The following is a 27,883-nucleotide window of genomic DNA, read 5'->3' as shown; positions in this document are numbered from 1 at the left end:
ACCTCCATGTTTGTATCTTGAGTTCAGTTGAGCTCCATATTGAATCAAAGTTACCAACTCCTTGACAAATGTTTTCTAACTTTCAAACTTCACACTCCAACGAGCACCGGAGCCTCGGGGCACCTGACGGACCGACGGGCGCTTGCTAGGCTGTTTCCCCGGGTGGATCGGACAGTTTGTGTGTACGCGTTATGTTGAATTTAGCGAGTCAGCGAGCAGACCTTCACTTTAACGTGTAAAAGACTGTCGGACCAGGGTGTGATGGACAACCCGTCGTCCGTCATAACGCAAGTGAGTCGGGATGAAGAGGGGAGCCGAGGGGACAGAGGTGAGTGAGTTGGTTTATTGTTGTTGTTGTTTGGCACACATGTCAAAACTTTACTAACTCTGAGTGACTCACAGTTCAGGAGCTTCAACTCAACGGCACTGTAATCACTCAAACAAACACGGGCTGGACGTGCTGCTGTAATGTACTTGTTGCTGCCCAAATACAACATCTATTCTCTATAAAGTCAAGTAGTTTGGGGTTTTGTTTGTTTGGGCTTTTTCACTGCAGCCAGCAGTTTGGCTTGTGGCCCCTCTGGCCTGGGAGGAAAGGAAATGAAGGAAATGACGTAGGCCAACTAATCCTCAATCTAAAGAACTGTGGTCATTTTACAATAACAATATTTAGGAAGCAGTGAACCCTTATTACAAAACAAGTTTAAAGTGTAACTAACCCCCAAAACACTTTTTTTCAGCTTTTAACCAATATGACTTTGGGGGTGGTGTGTGAAGAATTCTGGTCAAAATTTCCACATTTGAGACCAAACTGTTGCCATTCTAACATTTGTATCATTTTTCAGTAGCATAACTGGCATAAGTGCCCTCTATGGGTGGAACACTGCTTTTTTTTGCCCTCAAATGAATGGGAGATTTGATACGTGGTGACGTCAAGATGAACCAAAGACTATGGGATTTCAAGATAGTTACTCCCCTACTCCCCCTGTACCCTTTCGGCTCCTCACAACTCCAAGCCTATTCCCATGATGTCACTTGACCTGTTAATCAACTGTTAATTGATTACAATCGCCTGTTATTTTCCTACCAACTCCTATGTAACACAATACTATCAATAAATGCCACTATAATCATAAAAGGAAGGACATGGCATTGTGTTGCTGTAAATCATTCCCAACCTTTTTCATACTAAGGAGCCCTATGATGAGATTTGGTCTCTCAGATGCAAATCTTATTATTATTAAAAAAAATTATAGCCTAGATATGATTTTGTCCAGAATTCCATATAATTAGGTTGAGAGACCACAATAGAATGCTGGAATCCTCTCAAGGACCACTGGTGGTCTCCTGTGCCCCTTTTCTCTGGGGACACGGAGCTGCTCCACTGACGCTCTGCCCGCTTGTCTGTGACCAGCGGCTTGCCCAGTCATAGTTACTCCCCTACTCCCCCTGTACCCTTTCCCGCCTCCTCACAACTCAAGCCTATTGGAGGGAGGGAGGGGTTATTGTGTGTTTGTTTGCAGCTGCAGCTCCGAGGCTCCCCAGCCACACAGTCACACACAGACCCTCACCTGATGTTAGTCTGCCAGGACCCATGTCATGACATGTAGCTTTCTGCTCAGTCAGCGACAGACAGCGTGCTGTCGGTATGTAAAAAATAACGAAACAAGCCGTGTGTGCCGCGTGTCCGTCGGTGTACAGCGCAGACAGCTCCCGAACAGAGAGAGAGAGAGAGAGAGAGAGAGAAACAAGCAGTGTGTGCATCCGTGTAGGCTACAGCAGCGGACAGAGAGAGCGAGAGAGAGAGAGAGAGGCTGCAGGAGCACGCGCAGCAGCTGAGGAACAGAGAGAGGGGGAGAGATGTGTCATTATATCGTAATATTGGCTTCGGGCCTCGCAACGGGCTCGGGCCAATTCATTTCATAACTCCTCCGGCCGGATCGGGCACGGGTCTGCATGTCACGGGCCGGGGAGGGCTCGGGCCGAGATTTCAGGCCCAGATTTCAGGCCCGCGCAGCTCTCTACTCCGAGCCCCCGCTCCAAAGTGAGCCTCCCCGAGCGACTTTCATCCCCCCCATCATTTCCGCAAACAAATCTCATCGCAGTTTAGCGCACATGTAAAATATAACGCTATACTACGACGTGACAAAGCTGCTCTAAACACATCGGCTACTATAATATATTTCCCTGCATCTCATACTCAGATTAGATCGGTATTAAGTTTGGACAGACTGAATGGCTCAAGGAGGGAGCTCTGCAGCTCTGCCCTGCGCTGCGCCCTGAGAGGAAAAATCAGAGGTGCAGTAACTTTTAACAAGAATCACGAAAAGCCCCCAAACGAAAATTAAAAACGGATTTCATGGTGCGGTATATGGCAAGTTGGACGAGGGAATGACGTGGAGAAATCTCGCATTGTGTTACCCCAGAGCGGGGGGTTTGTCCTATTGTGCGGTGTGCTGCGGTAACCAGCCTCGCGTCACTAGTCTCTCCTAACGTAGTTAGACAAGCCACACACACATACATGGGAGAAAAATAATTAAATTTCTAGTTCGCCACTGAATGGCCAAATTTATATAACTTTCAACCATTTTGAGCAACGCTGTTTCCATACAGGCCACCAGCGTTGGCTAGTTGTTGATATTTATAAAGATATTGCAGCTCTCATATAAATTATTTTCGAGGCGGTGGGCAAGCTGTAATGGCGTCGATTTCCGAAAAAAATTCCTGAGCTGAGCACAGCCAAAGAGTATAGTATAGACAAGAGGATACGTCATTTCTTGGTTTTTCCCATAGGTTTTTTCAAATCACCGTTTTGTTACATATCTGGGGGGTTAGTCCCCCTTTAAGTTTAGTCCACTGACTGTTAGTATAGCCTACTTATTTAAAACGAAAATAATACAGTGTACTTATTATTTTCCTTTTCCTGTAGGCTACTTGAGAGTAGTAGTACAGTACTTTTAATGTTACAAGACTAGAAGTATGCTTTAATCACCTCAAAAGTGGTCCAATTAATTCACAAGAAGTTCAAATAGCCACATGGATACTAAAAGAGTATATCTGTATAATATGTATACTTACTTATGGTACACTTGATTACCAACAGTATGAAGTTAAGTATAAGAGGCTAGAACTCTTATACCTATAAGTAGTCTATACAGGCTACTTTAGAAAATACATGTTACTACTACTTTATCACAGAAGATCATACATGCCCATAGTATTGTGATATCATTGGAGATGAAAGAAAATATAACAAACTAATTTTTGAATACTTAAAGGGATATGCCAACATTTTTGGAGATTCGCCTATTTACCATATTGTCGATGTTAAAGGAGAATTCAGTTGTTTTTTTTACACCCCAGACCTTATTTCCAGCTTTAAATATAATGTTTAAGTCACCCTGACAACTATGGTTTGATTAGCATCAGCAGAAATGATAATCAGCTTGAACTGCGACCTCAAAACAAGGAAAACAGGGCATGTGACATGCCTGCATTTATGTCTTGTAAAAAGCTTAATTTCCGAGACACAGCGGGTCATAATTTATTATATGAGAGAGAGAACGAGATGAGAACAATCTAACGTACCTCAGTGCTGCCGGTGTGGCACAGCCTGCTCTGTTTGCTGTCCGTCACATAGGTATTCCCCGGCTGCTGCATGTAATCCATATATGATGGTATTCCATACAGGCGGCCACTGAATTCAAATGAATCGTTTATATTCTCTAAAACAGATAAATATCAGCAGTGTATATCAAGCTAAGCTACATACAACTACAGTGAGTGAACCCTGGAAGTGACCCGGATGTACTTTTTTCTTCTTCGTCTTCTGTTCCACCATAAAACCAAACAGAAACCAAACAGAAGAAGAAGAAGAAGAACAAAGTACATCTTTGTTAGTTCTTCTCGCTATGGATTTACTTAGAAAATGACCGTTTCCAGTAACTTTGGATTATTATTTCATCGCATGGTGAGTAGTACACAAGTCACAACATATACATGTGAGTGTTTCTGGTGCTGTTGGAATGTGTATTTTGGGCGACTGAACGGGGGGAGGCAGATGGACCATACTGCCATTGTAGTGTGTTAGTCTAGTAGCAGTTAGGGGTGTATCACAGTTTGTACTGCACGCACAGTGAAGATAAAGGCATCCACAACATTCTACATTCATATCTGTAATATGGCAAATAGGCAAATCTCCAAAAATGTTGGCATATCCCTCTATAAGTCCATATAGGAATATTTGGTAAACCACTATCACTGGTATACAGGGTTGTCTAGCTTTCCCTGTATAAAAGGGGAGGAAATTGTGTTTATTACCAATAATCAGTCTTTGATCAAGTAAATATTAGCTTTTGTACTGTACTTACATTTCACCTTCCCATCATATCTCCTTGGTGTCTTTGATCTCCTCCTATCAGGACTTTTAATGCTGTTGATATTTCTTCAAACAATTCCAGTCTGTTGCCTTCCTCACAAGATGATTGATCCATGAAATTTACATTTCCCCTGTTTAATGCTAACTTAGCTGTAGCTGACTGTAGCTGTAGCGGTGTAGCAGTGTTTCATGTTGAGTAGCAGTGATTTCTGGGGTTTAGTGCAGTGCATTGGCTCTCAAACTTTCTAACATCAAGGACCCCTAAAGTGACACACATTAGACCACGTCACCACGGACCCCCATTTGATCAGATTTTTGTTTTTAGATGTTTTATTACAGAAAGTGTATGAAACTCATGACCAAAATAGTCATGCATTCTGTCATTACATTACTTATGGATGGAATTATAGTGAAAATAAAATATTCACCCTTTTGCTGGGGACCCCCTCAAGGACCCCATAAATACTGTCAGTCTCACTTTAGTTTTAACCCTTATTCTGCCAAATTTGTCACTTTTTTTTAGAATCAAAAACCTCTCTGACTTTTGATATTTGAGTAAAAATCTATGTAAAAAAATAACACTGACAGAAAAGTGCAAGTTATGTTAGTGTACTGGAACATTTACTTTCTAAACAGACATAAAGCATCTAAATGAGAGGAAAAACAAACATGTTAAGTCCTAATTTGTTAATTCAGGCAGACACACATAATATCTGTTGCCAGTTTTGGCGTGAAGTTGTGTCCTGAGCAGTGCTGGGGAGTGGAAGCTGACATGTGAAGCGGTGCTGCTCTTGTAAATATGTAGTATAGCCTCATCTATTACGTAACCTTGGTCTCTCCACACTTTGTGAACTTGTTTACCCGCTCTCGCACGCAGTCGCTGTGCCAGACTCCATGTTGACACTGACAGAAAGTGGTTTTTGTTTTATTTTTTGACAACCAAGTGAATTTATATAGTTTTAAATTCACTTTAGTTTCAGGTAGCAGTCAAAGGGCCTTTTGCTATTTGTAGTTTTATTTAGTGTCCACTAGCAGTGAGGCGACTGTATATATAGCACTGAATGTATATATAGCACATTTCATACACAAGGAAAATTCACGCACACACACACACACACACACACACACACACACACACACACACACACACACACACACACACACACACCTCACTGCTGTTGTATTATTGTGTAGTACTGTACTCTACACATTACAGTATGTACCTAATGGGTTATGACACCTCTGTAAATGTGTGTTGCCCTGCAGAAACCCTTCACATGTCGCTGCTGCACATTGTTGACAATGAGCCAAAGAAGGTTGAAAATTAGTTTTGCTGAGATTTTGAGTGATTTGGTTACTTTCATCTGCGTAGTACATGATGCTGAATAATTATTTTCATAAAACAAAGGGGAAAGTATTTATTTTTATGGTTTTAGTGGAATGCCACTGTAGAAAATACAATGTTGTGGAATGATTAAAGCAATTGTTCCTTACATTTTACTTTTAGACACATAACAGATTAAAATTCTCATAACTTTTGAAAGTTTTGATCCTTGAGAGCTATCCTCGCCATTCAAAAAGTTATACTGTAATATAGGAGAGAGTTTCTAATTGGTTATCAACTCTGATGTCACACTGATAAACAGCAGCTCCACAGAGAATTGCTGAGAACATGTGGAGTATGGCTGTAACAGCACCTCCTGTATGAAGACTTTCAGCATTATTATAGCTAACATCTCATCCAGAGACAAAGGCTCCGTGTTGTGCATCAGCTGTTTGGTTTGTAGCTTTCAGGGAGAGTTAATAAAGAGGCCTATTCATGAATCACATGTAAAATCATCAGTGTCACAGGCTTATGTCCTCAAATCCGGGCAAGAAACATAACTTTTTTATGTCCATAGACCACAGTGTTTTGGCATGGGAAGTCTCAAAATCCACTTGCCACTTCCACTATTTTACTAGCCATTTATATTTTCACAGAAAAAGAGGACTTCCAAATGCTGGTGGTAGAGTAGACTATAACTAACCACAGGCAATATTTTCCAGCATAATTGCCCAGCCTGCCAATCTATAAATAAGGAAGAACAGTGCTGCATGTTGACAGGTGAACTAACTCATATACCACTAGTGATGGTGCTGTGATGCTTGGGCATTCAGGGGGTAGACAGATATATCTGATTGCTGATATGTCTTGCCCAAATTGGCCTCTTTTCTTAAAGTCGAGCTGAACCCAAGAATGATTTTTTTTTTTTTAGTTCAAATACCTGGGTGCAGTGCACCTATTTAATAATGTATGCAAAACAAATCACAACAATCTAATTTCTTTAGTTTTTCACACTTTTTCACATCAAAAGTTCGTTTTTCAAGATTTCATTGATAACAGTAATTTACAGTTTGCTGACGTCACCTTGTACTATCATATTTCTACCCCATTTCAACCAATCATATCACGAAATGCAGCTGTCAATCAAATCTTCATTTCTGGATAATTTTCTCTTCCAAATTAAGTCGAAAATGGCGCCTATAGTGCCTGTCATCTGCCAGAATTCCTATCCCATAAACTAACTACCGTAAATTCCGGACTATAAGCCGCACCGGTGTATAAGCCGCACCTGCAAAGTTGACTATTTTTTTCTTATATAAGCCGCACCGGACTATAAGCCGCGGGTGTTTTAATGGTATTTTATTTTATTTTTTTGTGTTTTAATGTTTGATTACCATATGTAAGGGTTCATGCACAGAGGGGATTGTCGGGAAAGAGATGGCTGTTTGAGGAAGCTCCCATTTATTAACATTTCAACAAAACAACATAACACAACACCACCTGTGTTGTTTTTTACAGTGCACACAGTGTCATACAGTGTCATACAGTGTCATACAGTGTCATACAGTGTGGTGAAAAGAGGGCAAGAGAGGAAATTAAAACAGAAGTGGATTTATAGTTAGAAAGAGTGCTAAAAAAGAGTTTTTTTTTTTTTTTTTTTTTTTTTTTTGAAAAAATCCATAGATAAGCCGCACCGTTATATAAGCCGCAGGGGCCAAAAAAGCCCAAAAAAACGGGAAAAAAGGTGCGGCTTATAGTCCGGAATTTACGGTACTAACTTGGCCAATTGTTAGAAACATGAACAAAAAACAAAAAGTATAATCTCTAAGAATGCAAAGAAATGTAACTGGCTCGTTAAAACGCGCATTCCAGGGATATCGTATCGTTACAGCAGCGATAATGGCGCGCGCATCTGAGAGCTTGGCCTCGGAGATTCCAGGCCGACGTGCTGCATTCTCCGCTCGGCAACACGAAGGCAGCTGGTTGCCTGCGGCTCGCTGAGCTTCGCTCCTCTCATCAAAAGGCTCTTCCCGAGGGGAGCGCCGCAACACACTGAATCCCACTCGATTTGGAGGCGGAACACACCAGGATTGGCCAAAGCCCAATCCAGTCCCCAGAATTGTCAAATAAAATCATCGACATGATATTATGACCCGCCTCTCAACCTGCCATCTTAGACAAACTATGTTTTCAGTCTGAAACGGAGTCATTATGCACGTGACGAACAGGTTCAGTTCGACTTTAATCAAGTTTCTTTCCATCCGTTTTCTCCACAATTGTACTTGGCCAACTCCCCCTGCTGTTGCGGTCATTGCTGCCGATCTGGGGATAGTTGTAGACTAGCACATGTGTTGTCCCATACATGTGCAGTCACCAGCTTCTTCTGATCTGGGGAGAGTTGTAGAGTAGCACATGTGTTGATCTGGGGAGAGTTGTAGACTAGCATATGTGTTGTCCGATACATGTGCACAAACAAACTGGCAATAAGCCAGTAGCGAGCACACTCACCGGTGTTTTTAAACACGGCACAGGAGAATACTTAGTAGGAGAAGGAGAACCAGCACACAAAAATGTCCTTTCGTTAGGTTTATTCCTTAGGTTTATTCCAGTTTTTCACCTAACGGCCTTCTTCACCCTGAAGAAGGCCGTTAGGCTGAAACGTCCGTGTGTTGTACCTGGTGAAAAACTGGAATAAACCTAACGAAAGGACATTTTTGTGTGCTGGCTCTCTGATACATGTGCAGTCACCAGCTGCTTCTGATCTGGGGAGAGTTGTAGACTAGCACATGTGTTGTCCGATACATGTGCAGTCACCAGCTGCTTCTTTTCACCTGACAGCAAGGAGCTTCACTGGCAGGACGTATCGTGTCGGAGGATCACGCGATACGTGATCCTTTGTTTATTCATTTAGTTGTTCTTTAAAGATATTGGCACAAAATATCGGCTATTGGCAACTTGGTCTAACAATATTTGTATTGGCTTGTGTCCTGCTCATTAACTGTATATATTACCAGTGCTTTAATACAATGTCTATAGAGGTTGGGAAGAAAAGCAGGTTAGAATCATCCATCCCGTACGGAGAGAGGGAGCGGGACTGTTTGGGACGGCAGCAGCCAGAGAGAGAAACCAGTGTGAGCGAGGCTTCAGCTGGGAGATGGGCAGACTGAGACGAGGTGGGGAAAGCAGTTTGACATCAGGAGTCAGACACAGGAAACGGGGCTTTGAATTTGAAATGGACACCGAGCTGATCCAAAGAGCCGATCGCGAGTGAGCGGAGCATTAATGATGATTTCAGACAGTGATCACACAACACAGCGGTTAAATGCAGTTTAAAGGCATTTCTTACTGCGTTTTTGTATGTAGCGTTTCGGGGTGTGCCGCATCGTTATCGATATATCGTTACAGTTCATTATCATGAATATCAATACCCTGAAATCGTGATATTATTTTAGGGCCATATCACCCCCTAGTAGCGGTACAGGAATTGACTTGTCGAGGTAGAGAAACTCATCAGTTCCTTTAACATAGTAGCTTTTTAATGCCCTTTAGAGCTCCAGAAATCTCTCATTCACCATTTAGTGATAATGATTATTAGATAATAGGTTTTAGTGTAGACAAGAGACGTGTTCTTTTTTTTATCAGTTGATATTGATAATGGGTTTGCTGCTGATCTGTATCTGTTTTTTATTTCCTGCTTTAGGTAAAGCCTGTTTTATTTGGACTACAATCTACTGTAGAGTCGCTCGCTGTAATCGTTAGTTGTCTTTTTCAAAATCAACTTTCATCTCAATGTTTGTTAGAACTTCAAATTAAAATAGATTAGAAATTCATTATACTGTTGATCCAAAAAGGTTTGCTAGATCTAATTTCCCTCAAGACTTGGTGATGGATCAGATTACGTAATCAAGTTAAGAACAGTTACTCTTAACATATAAATGATCCCAAAATGTGTAATATTCATTTTGGAAATATTTTGCCTCCAGTAGCCTAATCAAAGAGTTAATATTAAAAAACAACAGATGAATCTGTGCTCAAAAGGTTGTTGACTTGTCTTTTTTAGATGTACTGTAAATATCTTTCCCAGCAAAAACGCCCTTTATAACTCCGATCACATTCCATTCCATAAACTCGCTCCTTGTCATCTTCATATCGCCCCTTTATAAATGAAACTAACACGTGTGTTTTATGGTTGGTTGACACTCAGTCATATTTGTGATGAAAAGTCTGTGAATAAAGTCGTGAATGAGGAGAGGAGGGAAGAAGGCTGAACATGAGGGAGTAAGGAAGGACACGAGGGACTGAGTAAGGAAATGAATAACCGAGGGAGGAAGGGAGGAAGGATACAAGGGAGTAAATAAGGATACAAGGGACTGAGTAAGCAAATGAATAACCGAGGGAGGGAGGGAGTAAGGATACAAGGGAGTGAATCAGGACATGAGGGAGTAAATAACGAGTAAGAACACAAGGGGATGAGTAAGGAAATGAATAAGCACAGAGGGAGTAAGGACACAAGGGAGTGAATAAAGGCATGAGGGAGTAAATAAGGACACGAGGAATTGAGTAAGGACACAAGGGAGTGAATTCAAGTTCTGTACAGGTACACACGTGTGAAATTCCTGTGCCGAGAGGCTCCACATATTTACATGGTAGAGAGCAGTAGTGCAAATGTAAACATACAGAACATAAGTACAAAATAAGTATATTAAGCAAGTACCGGTAAGTAAAAGTAAACAGTAACACAAGAGAACATAAAGCAGCATCTGTGTAATTGACAGTAAGGACACGAGGGCGTAGGTAAAGAATGAGGAAGCCAATAAAGACACAAGGGCAGAAATGAAGAAGGACACAAGTGAGTAAATGAGGACATGAGGAAGCAAGGAAAGAAGGACACAAGTGAGTAAATGAGGACATGAGGAAGCAAGGAAAGAAGGACACAAGTGAGTAAATGAGGACATGAGGAAGCAAGGAAAGAAGGACACAAGTGAGTAAATGAGGACATGAGGAAGCAAGGAAAGATACGAGGCCGTGAGTAAGGACACAAGAGCCCTTTTCCCACATGCGCTTTGTACCGCAAAATGACCGGAACGTGGTCTAATGCCTGCTTGTGAGAAAGTAGTCGTGCCGGTATAAGCGCGACCCCGTCATCGCGGACATTTCACCAGTGTCGACCCAGTCAGAAGAGCGGTATGCGCTATAGCGGATACAAGTGAGAAACGGATCCAGTCATTTTCCGCGACACCGGTCCTTCTCTCATGTGGGCGAGGTGTACACACGTTGCTTAACGTTCATTTCCAGCGTGCATCATCTAATCATTTGCGCACATCAAAGCAAACTACTTCCACATTTTCGCTGTGTCTGTCCTGTGTGGCTGCTCCCCTCTCTCGAGCAGAGGGGAGGGGGGAAATCGGCTGTGTTTATTTTACGCTGGCTTGACGCTGCTCTTGAGTCAAACGAGTGTGATTTTATTGTGTGGCAAGTTTTGCCGACCCCCCAAATAAGCTCCCCCAAGCCTCTGCCATTCTCGCTGTGCCTGTCCTGTGTGGCTGCTCCCCTCTCTCGAGCAGAGGGGAGGGGGGAAATCGGCTGTGTTTATTACGCTGGCTTGACGCTGCTCTTGAGTCAAACGAGTGTGATTTTATTGTGTGGCAAGTTTTGCCGACCCCCCAAATAAGCTCCCCCCTCCCCCCAACATACCGGCTATTTGACGACAAGATTCTCACTTGCGAACGCTGAGGTGTGAAGGGAAATTCAGGGAAATGTCCGATATTGACTTACAGGTAATTTTACGGTACGCATGTGGGAAAAGGGCTAAGGTGAGATCCCCTATTAGTGCTGACTATCCTGCCTGGATGTCCCTAAAGTGTCATACTAGTATTCTCACTACAGAGAGGATCATTTTAATGGCTTACAATGTAACTTGAAAACGTCATCATCATTATGGTGCTTTAATTATATTGATCTTTGATGCTTTCAGGAAACGAGGCCACATATCTGATACAAAGCGGGACAGATAAATAATAACCCCAATAAAATGAAAAAAGTCTGATTGAATTCATAACCTACTGCATTAAAAAGGACTAGGACGCTCAAATGCAAGAATATAAAACCTGTTAGGTAAAAGCTGGGCTATAAAACTGCTTTCTCAGAAGTCATGTACTTCATTGGAACAGCGAAATAATAACTGACGCGACATGAAGCCGACTCATTACGATGAGTTATGGATATACACTGGATATTACACAGAGTCAAGACTGCTGCTCTGAGGCGCGATGGCAACTCGCTTCCTCCTCTGATACCCGTCTGTTTCCTCTTCCTGTTTTGGTCCGGCCGAGGGTCATACAGGGTTTGAGTCGGGGAAGCGGAGCAGGAGGGAATGGGAGAGAGGAACTGAAAGAGACGGACAAGAGGTTTGTGTGTTGGTAACACAGTCACGTCCAGAGAGAGAGAGCCACCGGATAAAGAGACAGAGACACAGAGAGGGAGAGAGAGAGCCGCCAGATAAAGAGACAGAGACACAGAGAGGGAGAGAGAGACAGTCATGTCCAGAGAGGGAGAGAGAGCCGCCAGATAAAGAGACAGACAAAGTCCAATGTGTGGCAGAAGAATGAGTGAGAAATGAGTGTTGAGCAGACTGGAGTTTTAGTGATACAAACATTTCTCAGAGGCAAATTGATTGATTGAGTTGAACCATAGATGATGGGATTCAAGCAAGACGGCCCGACTTCAACTCACTTCCTGTCATTTTGTCACATGGGTTTTGCCCATGGTTTCCCACGGACACGCCCACTTAGGAGACTTTCGGCAGGTCTGAGTCCATGGTTGACCACGCCCATTTATTATATTTTTTTATAGTATCACATGGAAGATACAAGAGATCTTCTTGATTATGTCAAGATCATTATAAAATGCTTAGCTTGAAGTGTATGGGGAGGCATCATTCCAGCATTAAGAGCATAATAATATTAAGAAGAAGCATGCATACAGTATATACTTCATTCATAGTAAGTAGGGCTGTCTTCGAATACTTTTTTCAAATTTAAATATTCGATTGAGGTTTTCCACGAATATTCAAATGTCTGCTGTGATGTCATGACTAAAAAACAAACAATAATAATAATCCCCCAAAAATATAATAAAGTGATTCACCAGAATACATGTCTTTTTGTTAAATCAACTTTTTTTAATGAATACATTTGCAGACTACCGTAATTACTAATTGCACTACTAGACAGTGACTTAAGTGTTGCATTACTGCCACCTACTGGATTGTTATGTTAAAGCTACATAGTAATCCTTATAGTCAATGGATTAATTCCTTATATATCCATGAATGAATCGGCCTGTGGGACATGAGGAGTGATGATTAGTTGCGGGTTACGTTCATTCTAGCAAAAAAGACAGATTTATTTTAATTAATATTAATAATCAAATATTAAATATTACATTTGAATGTCAGCATTATGAACGAATATCTGAATATCCGAATACTGTATTTGAAGACAGCCCTAATAAAAGAGCTGACTTTGATATGAAGCATATTGGAATGCATGCATCATTATTTTATTATAATCAATTCCATGTATGAATCACATGTGATCACGTGAATTGATGGATTATGAATCTCATATAACTCTTGTGAAGTCATAGCTATGCACTTGGTTTGTGTTACAGCACATAGATCATGTTCTGATTTAACTTATGCAGTGCTTATATGATGCCTTATAACGCCTTCTTAACAACAGTGTTACTGAACTTTCATTGGTGGGTGAGTCTGTAAGAGGAATGTTTGCCGCTGACATCAGAGATCTGCTTACGCAATAGCTGCTGCCAGGCACGTGTGTGTGCAGCAGGGTCTGTGTGCATGTGTTGCTGGATGGCCTTGTTACTGTTATTATACATTTACTGACGAGCTGGGATCACCAGTTACACAATGTTGTGCAAGAACTGTGCTTTTTAACTGCTTTTTTCAAAGCGCGAAGACGACATGAATCCTGATAATGATTGAAAAGTATTATGGTCATGGCATTTTTTATAGAAGATCAAATTGTTATTTCAAGTTGCAGTCAGTCTGGCATTTAAGCAATTTCCAAAGTGCATGAGTTCAGAGTTCCATACTATACTATACTATACTATACTATACTATACTATACTATACTATACTATCCTATACTATCCTATACTATACTATACTATACTACCATACTACAATTACAAACATACAACAAATATATTATCTTTTTCTGTGTGTTTTTTTTGGGTAATGTAGTTCCTTCGTTGACAAAATACCAAACAGACTGGTTCCTCTTTTAGAAGCGTTGATTGATGAAGTCCAGGGTTTTTGTGTGATCACTCCACATGGAGCAGACTGTGGGCCTCCCAGATACCCAACTGGGTATCTGGGAGACGTATCTGCTGCGACGTCTCTCACATGTGGCCTCCTCTGCAGGTTCCTCTCCCTCTCTGTCTTCTGACATGTGGCCTCCTCTGCAGGTTCTTCTCCCTCTCTGTCTTCTGACATGCGGCCTCCTCTGCAGGTTCTTCTCCCTCTCTGTCTTCTGACATGCGGCCTCCTCTGCCTCTGCAGGTTCCTCTCCTTCTCTGTCTTCTGACATGCGGCCTCCTCTGCCTCTGCAGGTTCCTCTCCTTCTCTGTCTTCTGACATGCGGCCTCCTCTGCCTCTGCAGGTTCCTCTCCCTCTCTGTCTTCTGACATGCGGCCTCCTCTGCCTCTGCAGGTTCCTCTCCTTCTCTGTCTTCTGACATGCGGCCTCCTCTGCCTCTGCAGGTTCCTCTCCCTCTCTGTCTTCTGACATGCGGCCTCCTCTGCCTCTGCAGGTTCCTCTCCCTCTCTGTCTTCTGACATGCGGCCTCCTCTGCCTCTGCAGGTTCCTCTCCTTCTCTGTCTTCTGACATGCGGCCTCCTCTGCCTCTGCAGGTTCTTCTCCCTCTCTGTCTTCTGACATGTGGCCTCCTCTGCAGGTTCTTCTCCCTCTCTGTCTTCTGACATGTGGCCTCCTCTGCAGGTTCCTCTCCCTCTCTGTCTTCTGACATGCAGCCTCCTCTGCCTCTGCAGGTTCCTCTCCCTCTCTGTCTTCTGACATGCAGCCTCCTCTGCCTCTGCAGGTTCTTCTCCCTCTCTGTCTTCTGACATGTGGCCTCCTCTGCCTCTGCAGGTTCTTCTCCCTCTCTGTCTTCTGACATGCAGCCTCCTCTGCAGGTTCTTCTCCCTCTCTGTCTTCTGACATGCGGCCTCCTCTGCCTCTGCAGGTTCTTCTCCCTCTCTGTCTTCTGACATGCGGCCTCCTCTGCAGGTTCTTCTCCCTCTCTGTCTTCTGACATGCGGCCTCCTCTGCCTCTGCAGGTTCTTCTCCCTCTCTGTCTTCTGACATGCGGCCTCCTCTGCCTCTGCAGGTTCTTCTCCCTCTCTGTCTTCTGACATGCGGCCTCCTCTGCCTCTGCAGGTTCTTCTCCCTCTCTGTCTTCTGACATGCAGCCTCCTCTGCCTCTGCAGGTTCCTCTCCCTCTCTGTCTTCTGACATGTGGCCTCCTCTGCCTCTGCAGGTTCTTCTCCCTCTCTGTCTTCTGACATGTGGCCTCCTCTGCAGGTTCTTCTCCCTCTCTGTCTTCTGACATGCAGCCTCCTCTGCCTCTGCAGGTTCCTCTCCCTCTCTGTCTTCTGACATGCAGCCTCCTCTGCCTCTGCAGGTTCTTCTCCCTCTCTGTCTTCTGACATGTGGCCTCCTCTGCAGGTTCCTCTCCCTCTCTGTCTTCTGACATGTGGCCTCCTCTGCAGGTTCCTCTCCCTCTCTGTCTTCTGACATGCGGCCTCCTCTGCAGGTTCTTCTCCCTCTCTGTCTTCTGACATGTGGCCTCCTCTGCCTCTGCAGGTTCTTCTCCCTCTCTGTCTTCTGACATGCGGCCTCCTCTGCCTCTGCAGGTTCCTCTCCCTCTCTGTCTTCTGACATGTGGCCTCCTCTGCCTCCTCTGCAGGTTCTTCTCCCTCTCTGTCTTCCAAGAAGCCCCGGAGTGGCGGCCTGTTCTCCAGCCTGCTCTGCTGCCTCCGGAGGGAGCAGCCCCAGCCCCCGCCGGTCAACAACAACGCCCCGCTGCTGGTGGAGGAAAATGGAACAATCTCCAAGGTGCGTTGCCCATTTCTGTCGTGTTTTGACATCAGTGGCAACATCATATCTGAGTTACAGAAGTGGAAAATACACCCTCTCTCTGCCTTTATCGTCTTTCAAATGTTGCTTTTTTTTCCCAGATAAGTCATGTCGGATGTGTTTTTGTAAGTGAAGTTGAATGTTGCTTTTTCCAGGTTCAGGTAAATGTTATTCTTGCGGTGTTTTTAGATCCAGGTGAAGCCGCTGCTGCCTCCAGCGAAGTCGAAAGACAGCGGCAAGATCTGCGTGGTTATAGATCTGGACGAGACGTTAGTTCACAGCTCCTTTAAGGTGAGAGAAGGTGTAGGAGAGAGGAGAAGAAATACACAGTCTTGGTCCCGGATTCACAAGCAGACTGTTGCATAATCATTCCTCCATTTCAAATGTTTTCCTTCATTTCTCACATGGTGTCCACAGGGACATTCATTTCTTGGAGTTTTCGAGAACAAAACAGCTTTCAGGGAAATGGCGAGTCCCTTGTGAGCACATTAGATCATCAGATAGTTATGGTTAATAGTAAGAAACACTCTGTAAGGTTTACGTTTTCTTCGTTTCGTTGTTGTTGGCACCGGCAGTGACATTTCTGTCATTGTTGGCAAAAGCCAAACCTAGACTAGCTGGTTCTTGAACCCAAATAAACACAGTCCCTCCTCCATACGTACTAATACTAGATGCTGTTTCTGGTCCTCTGACTGTACTTCTCCTGCATCTTTCTTACATTAATATTGTCAGTTAATTTTTATTGTTATATGGTAAAGCCAAATTAATTATTGTAAAATAAGCCAGTAGCACAGGGGTAATCAACTACATTTGTCCAAGGGCCAGAATTTTTCTAAACAGACACTGTTGCGGCCGGACAAAAAAAAAATATATATATATATAATAATAATAATAATAATATATATATATATATATATATATGTATGTACATTTATTTAGGCCTAATTAGCATATTATTGTTTAATATTTTCACTTTCTTACCAAATTTATGTCATTTCTAATTGGCCTATATCAGTGTGAACACACTCCTAACACCTATACTGCAGCCAGCCACCAGGTGGAGATTGAGATATTTTGGCTTCACTTTTGGGAAGCTGCCATGTTGTCCATCAATGGCAAGCAAAAATGTCACTGAAAGAGCCTAAAGCAGAAAGGTGAGATGGAAAAGCACAGCTTTGATGAAGACTGGACTGATAAGTACGCATTCATCCTGCCAACTTTCAGTCATGCTAAAACCTCTATGCCTCATTACCTCCAACAAGGAGGTCACGTTTTCACTGCAATTTGTCTGTTTGTTTCTGTTTGTTTGCTCTACAGAAAAACTACTAAGCCCATTTTCATGAAACTTGGTGGAAGGGTATAGCATGGGCCAAGAAAGGAGCGGATCCGATCCGACTCACGAAATTTGCATATCATAGCAGATTGGACTATTGGCCTTGGCGGAGGGCTGCGCTCTCCGAGTGCCCTTCTAGTTTGCAATGAAACGATATAATACAGATACAATACAGAATAATACAATCTTAGGCACGCTACTTTCAAAGAGTCATACCCTGAGCAGTGAGAGGCCCGTCGGAGAAAAATTGCCACCTTGAAAGCTGGATATTACCATGCCAGCAGCATGGCAGCCTCTGCCTCAATTTTAACAATATATATGAACAAAAATGAACAAGCTCAGACACAGGAAATGGAGAAAGAAACATACATCAACACTCAACAGTTATTACAATGTGGTGCTACCTGCCAGCGGAATGATTGATTGAACTTTAACTGAACAAGTGAGGGCAACAGGTGCTTCACGTTTGGGGAGCTGTCATGTTGTCCATCATTAGCAAGCAAAAATGTCCCTCTCGTGGAGCGTGGAAAACCACAGCTTTAATGAAGAATGGAATGATGAGTACGCAACGCATTCATCCTGCCAACTTTCAGTAATGCTAAACCTATATGCCTCATTTGCAATGAAACCACCGCTGTTGCAAAATAATTCAATCTTAGCCGTCACCATTACTCAAGGCATGCAACTTTCAAAGAGTTGTACCCTGAGTAGTCAAGAGCCCCATTGCAGAAAAATTGAAAGCTGGATAGCGAAATTATTAACCAAACTTTAACCGAACAAGAGAGGGCAACATGTGCATCTCTCTGGCTGTCTGGGTTCTCTCCAAACATAACAAACCATTTGTGTAGTGTTGGCGGGCCTGATGTAGCCCGCGGACCACCAGTTGACGATCCAGCCATCTCCCAAACCAAGTAGATTATTCCTTGAAACCTCCTTTTCAGCAAAGCTTTAAGTAAAAATGGGACTTCTCCTGTGGCTATATGCCAAGTTGGCTGTGTTTCTTGTTTATTAAAAAATATATACTGTATATTTGTTCTTCTCACAGCCGGTGAACAATGCAGACTTCATCATTCCTGTGGAAATAGATGGAACGGTACACCAGGTACGTTACAGTCCCGTTCCTAATCAAGAAACGCCGCAGAAATGCACCAAATGTGATGTAGGATGAATGGGATTTGATACAGTCATGTTGTTGTCTGCTGTCCTGTAATGTCTTCATGGTCGTATGACAGCAGTGTTAATTGCTGAGTATAGGTGTTGCCTACCTGTATTGAAGGGATTTTGAAGATGGCTGTTTGAAGACGGATGTCAGATTCCGGGTCTGGGCCTGGTTCAAGTAATCCAGGATAGGTTTGTTCAGACAAGCACAGCCTATTCTGGATGACTTGGTTCAGGAACGCTGCCCTCAGCTACCGACACCGCAGGAGGACGAAAAAACAAAACGCAACAGGAAGGCATTACAAAAACACAAGTACTGCATTTCATTTGTTCGAGCCAAATGTTTGTGTCGCTGGTCTAGTTCAGGATCCTTTTACCAGAGTTTGTCTGCAAAATCTGGGAAAGTACCAAGTTTTAAAATAGTGAAAATACCACCGCTCATTTGGTATGAGACTTTGCTGAGGTGCTGTAGCTTGAGAGTATCAAAATGAGGGGTAGAAAAGCAGCATCCACACACTCAAATCAGTGCAAAAATCTGATTTAATGCAAGCTCTCGGTCATATACCTTCTTCAGGCAAGTACCAGGTTTTAAAATGTTTGTAGTTTACACAGAACATATGTGACAGCAGCTGGTGTCAGGGACCGTAATTCGGCCGTGGCCGTTCTTCACAGCAGAGGATCAAAGTTTTTTTTTGAAAAAATGTGGTTTTGCTTTTTTTACAATAGTACAAAATATATTATTTGAACTATCCATTCCATATAAAATGAAGACGTTTTGGGATCAGTAAATAGGTATATTTAGCGATTTAAAAAATCAAGATTTCAGGCTTGAGTCCTAGCTGAGGGGGGTTTTTCATTAATTTGCATGCGGCGTTTCACTGGCTATGTCTGCTATTGTTCCGAGTTTCGGCCAATGAGCCACATCTGTTACATGGGGGGGGGGGCGGGGTGCAAAGCTCTGTTTACAAGTGACAACCCAAGCAGAGAAGCGAAACATGGCCGTCTTAATGTTAGCTGTTGTGTGGTGGCTAGCTGGTTGTGGCCTACCTAGCTAGTAGTTCAGCAGCGGTCCACAAGCTTGTTGTGACCAAAATCCCCGCATTTAAAGCACTTCATACTCCCAGAGCTTGCGTAAACCATAGAGAACCTCATGCATTACTCAAAATGAAACGTCCAGGGTTTGTGTCTCCAAAAGCAACCGCTAACGTTACATGCAAGGTAACGTGAAGCTAGCTAGCTACGTTAGCTTGCTGTAACGTTAGCTACCCCAGGTGTGCATAAAATACAGGTTAAGAACTTATGGAAAAGTCATGGAAAGCCCTAACGTTACGTTTTGTTTCTGTTTTAGGACTGTGCGAACATATAGTTATGGATAGATGTGTGTTTTAGCCATAGACTGTATAATATAAATGTTTTCGAAGAGTACACAAAGAAGCAAAGAAAGAAGTGAGGTTTAGCTCAGCGCTGCCGCCATTTTGGCCCGAAAATCGTCCCCTTTTGCGTGGTGTCATCGTCATGGGTGTCTCCAAAATGGCGGGTTTCTTGTGTGCGATTGAGCCTCTCCAGCGCTTCTTATCAATAAGTTCTTTGGCGGGACATAAACCATAGATTATTGTGTGTGTGTGTGTGTGTGTGTGTGTGTGTGTGTGTGTGTGTGTGTGTGTGTGTGTTTTATTTTTGTTCAGCAGCTCCTGTCTCTTATCAAATCTTTATTCATATTATATCCTATTATTATTATTATATAAATGAAACCTTTATTGCCCCTCAGGGAATTTTCTCTGCACAAGGAGCCCAAAAAGAACATAATAGGCACACATGTAATAATAATTACAATAATCCAGATGAGAAGTGATAAAAGCATGGATACCTCCAAATTAGACCGTGCGTACCCCATTTGATAAGATTTTTGCTTTCAGATGCTATTACATTCTATCATTGTCTTACTTGTGGCCAGTGTCCCAGTGTGTCAGAGTGACAGTGATCAGCTGTGGGGAGTGGTTAATTTAAATGAGGAGGCATTGTTCACTCCCCCCTTGGCTGGCTGTCCAGGTGTGAAAAACTTCTCAAACTTTGAGGGCTTTTTTCTCAGTTCCTGCTTTTCAGAGTGTGAACAATCAAATAAGCATATCTCCTTCATTTTTTTTCAGATTACAATGTGTGACACATCATTTGAAAGCTTACAGTCTGCCATTTCAGAATCTGTAAAAATCAGAAAAATGCCCTCGGCCTAATTGAGGGTCAAAAGACCAGCTGGTGTCACATATTGTTCTGGCCCTATATGTATACAGTATGAGTACACATTTATTTTGATTTAAACAGTAATTTCACATGTGACATGTTTTTTTTCAGAGCTAGAGCCATGTGGTCCAGTAGACTGTCATATTTTCCAGCCAGTATAGAGTACCGCATGGATGACGTATTTTTGTAGGCCAACCCAGAAGTCATGCACTTCCTGGTTCCCTCGTCAGGAAGTCAATGGGATGTTTGTATGGGGATTTTGGTTAAATGCCTAAAATAAGGTCTGTGGTTAACACAAATTTATAAAACTGTGACCTTGGTGTTCAGCAAGATGATCTTCACAAATGAGGGGCCCTTTTATGATTTTTGAAACGTTTTCTGAAAATCGTGATTTTTAGATCGCATCGCATTTCTGCTTCAAAAATCATAGTGAATAAAGTCTCTGCACACCTATAAGAGTACGACAGGTGCATCAGAGGAGAATGCAACCAATAGAAAAAAGGTTCAAAAATCATAAAAGTGGTCATCATTTATTTGTGAAGATTAACTCGCTGAACAATTTCAGATCACATCCCTGCCTGGTTATACAGTCCAGCTATTTAACAATGTATACAAAATAAATCACAACAATCCAATTTCTTTGGTTTTTCACATCAAAGGTCAACCATGTTGTCTTCATTCATAACAAAATCTACAGTGTGCTTACATCAGATAGTACTATCAAATTTCAACCCAATTACAACCAATAATATCATGACATGACAGCTGTCAATCAATCATCATGGCAAATTCCGAGCAGGCAACATGGCTGCCTACATAGGCAGACTTTGCTAGCCCATAAATGTTAATATACTTAGCCTATAATGTAACATACAAAATACAATGAATGGTAATGTCTTCATTTAATGTAATAATAATAATTCATTTATTTTATATAGCGCTTTTCAAGACCCAAAGACGCTTAACAGTAAAACAAAAGACAAGCAACAGGCAACCGACACAAGCAACAGGCAACAGATACAGGCAACAGGCAACAGATACAGGGGACAGGTACAAATAACAGTGGCGGTTCAGGGCAAGGTTGTATGGAGAAGCAGAGGAGAGGAAGAGAACAGGAGGGAGGGGCAGGGGGGGGAGCAGGGGGGCGGAGGGTGATGGTTTGGAGGAGGTGGTCAGGGGTAGGGGAGGTTGTAAGCTTGGGAGAACAGATAGGTTTTAAGTCGGGTTTTGAAAGTGGGGAGTGAGGGAGAGTCTCGGACGGTCTGGGGGAGGGAGTTCCAAAGTCGGGGTGCGGCGCGGGAGAAAGCACGGTCACCAAAGGTTTTGAGTGTAGATGCAAATGACATGTAATTGGCACGTTGCCTCGCATTCCCGGAATATTGCTATTTACCGCGGCTCGTCGCACGCTTCAAGACCAGGCAGCCAGCTCTCTGCCTCGGGGAGGAGGAAGCTGTCCGCCCGGGGGGAGCCAACCTGCTCTGGGGCTCGGCGCAGTGAACCAGCCAGTGAGTACGCAGTCCACGGGGCTGTGTTTACATTATATTGTGTTTGTACATAGACTGTTATTGAAACGTGAGCAGTAGGTTTCAGATTTGTCGGGTAAAATACATTATTTGGCGGACTGCTGTCTCCAGAGGCACAGCAGGGCAGCACTCGCTTCACATTCAGTCAGTCCAGTCCCTCGGCCCAGAAACGTCCACTTTCCAACGGTCAAATCAAACTCATCCACATGCTATGTCACGATTCTCTACCCTGTTTCACTCGGAATACGTCACGATAAGGAATCGCATATCCTGGAAGTGTCATTTCAGCTCGACTTTAACCAAAATCCCCATACAGAAATCCCATCGGCTTTGAGATGAGGGAACCAGGAAGTGCTAACATCTCATCATGTCTTAGGACTCATTGCTGCGGTAACCTCCAGTTAGTCAGACAGTCAAGGTTTTGGGGGGAAAAATATAGAATTTTGAAATGTAAGATAGATCAGTAGGAAGCCTGTTTACAGCAGTAAACTGAACCATTTCCTTGATATCCTGATGTTTTTCTCTGTCTGGGACGTCCCGTGTGTTGCAGGTATACGTGTTGAAGAGGCCGCATGTAGATGAGTTCCTGAAGAGGATGGGAGAGCTGTTTGAGTGTGTCCTGTTCACTGCCAGTTTAGCTAAGGTGACAGTCCTACAGCAAGTCTGACATTGTTACACGTGATCAGACGAGTCTGATTTCAGGACTCGTGACTCCACTTGGACTTGAGCACTGATGACTCGGACTTGATCATCCATGCAGTCGGACTCGGAAGTTGGAGACGAGGACTCGGACTTGTTAATTGATAAAGTGTGTGTGTGTGTGTGTGTGTGTGTGTGTGTGTGAGAGAGACAGAGTGAGTGAGTGAGTGAAGTAGCATGTTGGCTCCTCAGGGGAAAAGGCTATGGGGTTTTAGTATGGGGATTTCGCTTAAATGCATGATATAAGGTCTGTGGTTAACAAACATTTGTGTCAGCCGGATAATCTTCACAAACGTGGGCCACTTTTATGACTTTTGAAGCATAAATAAGTTTTTTTGATAATGCGATTTTCAGAAAACGTTTCAAAAGTCATAAAAGTTAACCACAGACCTTATTGGATTCATTTACAGTAGGTGAAATCCACATTCTAAAACCCCATATAGCCTTTTCCCCTGAGGAGCCAACATGGCACTGATTTCTAGTTAAGCCTACAAAAATACATCATCCCTGTGGTACTCTATAGGCCGTAATAATTTGGCATAAGATATTGATACCATGACGTTATTCAATTTCGTGCAAGGGCAGGCACATTTGTTTCACCTACATGTGGGGACTGGGACTCAGGTAATGGGGACTAGGACTTGACTCAGATTCTTCTTTGCTGACTCAGACTTTGACTCGAACTCGAACACTGAGGACTTGAGACTCGACTTGGACTCGAGATATTCGGTGATACATCATACAACAAATATCTCAAATGGCCGATGTATGATGTTTAATAAAAGGCCATCGACATCGATAAAACTATTCAAATGATTTCAATGTTGTACCATTGCTGTAGTACGCCGACCCCGTCTCTGACCTCCTGGATAAGTGGGGCGCTTTCCGCTGCCGGCTGTTCCGAGAGTCGTGCGTCTTCCACCGGGGAAACTACGTCAAGGACCTGAGCCGTCTGGGACGAGACCTGAACAAGGTCATCATCATCGACAACTCCCCCGCCTCCTACATCTTCCACCCCGACAATGCAGTGAGTAGACTTGGGTGTCCCAACAAATCTGGGAATCCTGGGTTCAAATCTGGTCTGGAAATATCTCTCTCTCTCTCCCTCTCTCTGTAAGTCTGTCAATGCAGTGAGTACACCTGGGTGTCCAAAAAATATGCGAATCCTGGGTTCAAACCTGGTCTGGAAACTCTCTCTCTCTCTCTCTGTCTCTCTCTCTGTGTGTCAGTTAGTTAGTAAGTCTGTCAGCAGGATATCTCGAAAGCTCATGAATGGATGTCTATGAAATTTGTTGGACAGATAATAGACAGTAGATAGGAGACAATTGCTTAGAATTTGGTTGTGATCCGGCTCTGGATTATTGTATTTTTTAGACATAACGGAGATAGAGACTTTACTCCAAACCTTAGGGAAATGTGTGCAGGGTCAAGAAAATGTAACTTAAAGTTGAAGTGATAGGAATGATGTGTGTGCAGAAAATTGGAGAATTGTTCAGTGTTGCTGGACGTTTGCGCCTTCTAGTTATTGAGAGAGTGAACTGAATTCTGTCTAGCAAAGTCACTCTCATTTACAACTACAAGACAGAAATAATGCAAGTCATTTCAGAACCGGTATTGGATTTTTAAAGGCTGGCATCTGGGAAGAATTGTCAGGTGTGCAAGTGGGGCAACTTACTGTTTTCTGTCCCATACGTCACTCTGTACCACCAAGTAAATCAACACTTCTACTGCCACTCTCTACTCTCTGTGTGTGTGTCTGCAGGTGCCTGTGGCCTCGTGGTTCGATGACATGTCCGACACGGAGCTGCTGGACCTCATCCCGTTCTTTGAGAGGCTGAGCAAAGTGGATAACGTGTACACAGTCCTCAAGCACCAAGGGGCCGCCAGCTAGCAGCGCTGCAAGATACCATACAGCACACATCAGTGAGGTATCCGAATCAACCCAAACAGCCGGCCTGGAAGTTGACATGATCTCCCAATATCAACCCTTTAGCTTCCTACAGCAGAACATCATGTTTGGGAGTCTTCACTGCCTCCTCCTGGTGAAACGGAAAACTGCCTGAACATTTTGCCTTGTAACTTCCCCTATATAAACCTTCAACCTATCATGAACCAGCTGGAATGAATGTGTGGATGGATGGAAAAGCTCATATTAAGCACCTTTGCTGCAATTTCAGTGAAGTTGCAGTAAAGCCGAGAGAGAGAGAGAGAGAGAGAGAGAGAGAGAACAGGTACTGGAAATGGACTTGAGCAGTCTGATCCTGCAGAACTGAAGCAGGGCTAAAGTAAGTGAGAAGATTCGAATGGAGGATTCTCTGCCAATAAACTTGATAAACCTTGTCATTGAAAGAGCAAGCTTGTGCGAAGGGACATTTAAGTATTGGAATAGCATTATTTTTGTCACACACCCAAGTTTTACACTTATCTTCATGATATCCTTTCTTGATTTTCGGGTGTCATTTTAGAGTTTTTAACCTTCAGAAAGAGCGATGCGATCACCTACTTGTGGATAATCATAAGTGTTATGACTGCATCTGATCAAATATCACCAAGGGTTTGCTAAACCCCATCATAATATAATAATGTAAGACTGGACAGCACTTTACAAGGTGATCGACAGTGACAGCGTCATTGTCACTGCAGCTTAGAAAAAGATTTATTTAGGACAACAGTTTGTAAACCAGTTTTGGTAGCATCGCAAACCAGCCAACTCCCAGGACCGTGTCAAACCTGATGCTAATATGAATAGAGGATTGTCTATAAATAACAGTGAAAGTGCAGCTAGTAAGTAGAGCTCCAAAGGTGTAAAGAGGTAACTATTGATGGACAGCAAGGACCAGGATGACCTGAAGAGATTCCTATGATCGTATGAAAAAGGATCAGTGTTGCGTTTATGTGGCCTCAAATGCGTTGATGTATGATATTTGGTTTTGTGATGTGTTCTTTGTTTTTTAGCCACAAACAAAACTTGAATTTTTAATGGCGTTTAAGGACTGCAGCTGAATGGCAATTGAAAGTTGTATGGTGCAAAAAGTGATGTTTTGTTGTATGGTGCAAAAAGTGACTTTTTGCTAAGTTGGGTTTGTTCTATTCATAAGCTTCAGCACAAAGTAAGGTGGTTGTTTTTTCTAGGCGGCACTTACAGTATGGGCTGGATTTCATTTCATGGTATGAAATAAGGTTAGCCTTTTCACCTTTTTTAACACAGAATGGTTTAATTCAGTCCATATTTAAAGGAGGAATCCACCACTTCAACACTGTTCAGTATCAGACATAGATAATGTGATGTGACCTCCAGATGTTTCCAATGGCTTCTTTCTACACTTAATCAATTTCTCCACCCACAGAAGCCTCAATGAACACAACCACAATGTTGTGTTCTGAGTAAGGGCAACTTTTTCCTCACTTTGCTCTCTTTAACGGTACTGTTGCCATCACCCTCTCCCTCTACAGCTACTAAATGCAACAAGTTCAGGTCTGTTTCTCTGGGGGTTGTCGAAAAGCATTCTGGGAAATGCAGAAAATCACTAACTGGCAGGGTGAGGGAAAGTGGGTTCAGACTGATGATATAACAGTGTGAGAGGATCTGAGGTGGAAAATCTGCTCAAACACACAATTATCTCAGTGGATCAGAGTGGGAAACCCTCGGTCTCCAGATTGATTGATTAATTGATTTCCTTCCCGATTTGACTTGGAGCCTAGATAACAGGCTTGTGTGAGGTAACATTGCTGAGATGGGGCCGATGGATAAATCGATGTTAGTATATTAGGAAATATTACAATATTTTTCTATGTTTAACAAATTCTTGTCAATCAAATTAGTCATTATTGCCAGACCCAGAACCAGCTGGCCAAGAACCGTCTCAGGGGCTGACTGACTGACTCCCCATTGTTGAAACATGCATGCGTGAGTGTTGAGCAGCAGCAGCAGGCTGGCCAAGCCTTAGCCTAGTTAAGCCGGACCCAGACTGCTACCGCTGCTCCACTGCGTGTTTCAACAATGGGGAGTCAGTCAATCAGTAAGCCCCCGAGACGTTTCTTGCAGTCCGAGTCTGGTTTAACTAGGCTTTGCCTAGTATTGTTTTTTCTAATTAATCGTTGATTTTCTTTCAGATTTCTTTTGACAAAGGAGTAGATCCTATCGTTTTCCAAAGGGGGAACGTGGTTATTGCTGTTGTAACGCAAGACGTGGTTGATTACCTCATATATATTAATAGGTAATATTAATTCACGCATAAAAGAAACACCAGCAAATATCTAAAAGGATAGTATCTACTGTTTGTAGGCACATAACAGGGTAAATGTTTTAAAGTGTGTGTTCCATGTAAGCCATCGTCATCACGTCTCCATTAGACTCAATGCTGAAACTGTTCGGCAAAGGAGGATTATTTATAGGAGTTTTCACTTCAGACGATTCTCACTTATTTGATCGCGTTTAGACGAAGCGCTCTCTCACTGTGGGGCCCATTCCCTCATACTGTACTTCTTACACATTCAATAGATATGTATATTTTGTTTTGCACAGTAATAAAGCAAACAAATTACATTAATATATGGAATATTCATGTTACTGTACTCATGATCGAATAGATGTAACCTAGTTTGTGACCTTTCATACCAAATTATATTGAACTGTATCTATGTAATAATTACTTTTTTCCTCCCATAAATGCTAAATGAAAGATGGTCCTGATGTTTTTTTTAATACATTTACATTTGATTATCTGAATCACACAGAAAGAAGCATAAAGACTAAGTATGTGTGTACAACTGTTAATGTAATAACTTCACATTAATGTAATAAAGCATTTAACAATTTGCAGCTAATAGTGCAATGATCATGTTAACATAATTTTCCCCACACAATAAATTCTCAGTTTTCAAAAATGTAACAACTGTAATAATTGTCTGTGCACCAAATGTAGTTATCAAGTATGCAACGTGTGGAAAAAGCTATGAATAAGAGTGGAAGATGACTTGAAAAATCTTTTTTGTAAAAAGGTTACTTTTTAACAAAGGTAACATTCAATTTGAGATGTCAGTATAATTACCATAAACAAATTGTCAGCCT

At 42.6% G+C, this 27,883-nt stretch overlaps 1 protein-coding gene across 1 annotated transcript; it reads left to right on the top strand.

Moving 5' to 3' along the window:
- Positions 1-44: 44 nt before the first annotated feature.
- LOC310774011 (carboxy-terminal domain RNA polymerase II polypeptide A small phosphatase 1-like) lies at positions 45-27,681 on the top strand. Its single transcript, XM_083634065.1, has 7 exons — positions 45-328; positions 15,692-15,840; positions 16,051-16,152; positions 18,240-18,296; positions 22,664-22,756; positions 23,654-23,839; positions 24,575-27,681. Exons 1-7 carry the CDS (start codon positions 262-264, stop codon positions 24,701-24,703), a joined length of 783 nt encoding a protein of 260 aa, XP_083490191.1. The 5' UTR covers positions 45-261; the 3' UTR covers positions 24,704-27,681.
- The last annotated feature ends 202 nt before the right edge of the window (positions 27,682-27,883 follow it).

This window comes from Poromitra crassiceps, assembly GCF_964638095.1.
Source record: "Poromitra crassiceps genome assembly, chromosome: 3".
NCBI lineage: Eukaryota > Metazoa > Chordata > Actinopteri > Beryciformes > Melamphaidae > Poromitra > Poromitra crassiceps.
This window is presented reverse-complemented; position numbering and strand designations above follow the sequence as displayed.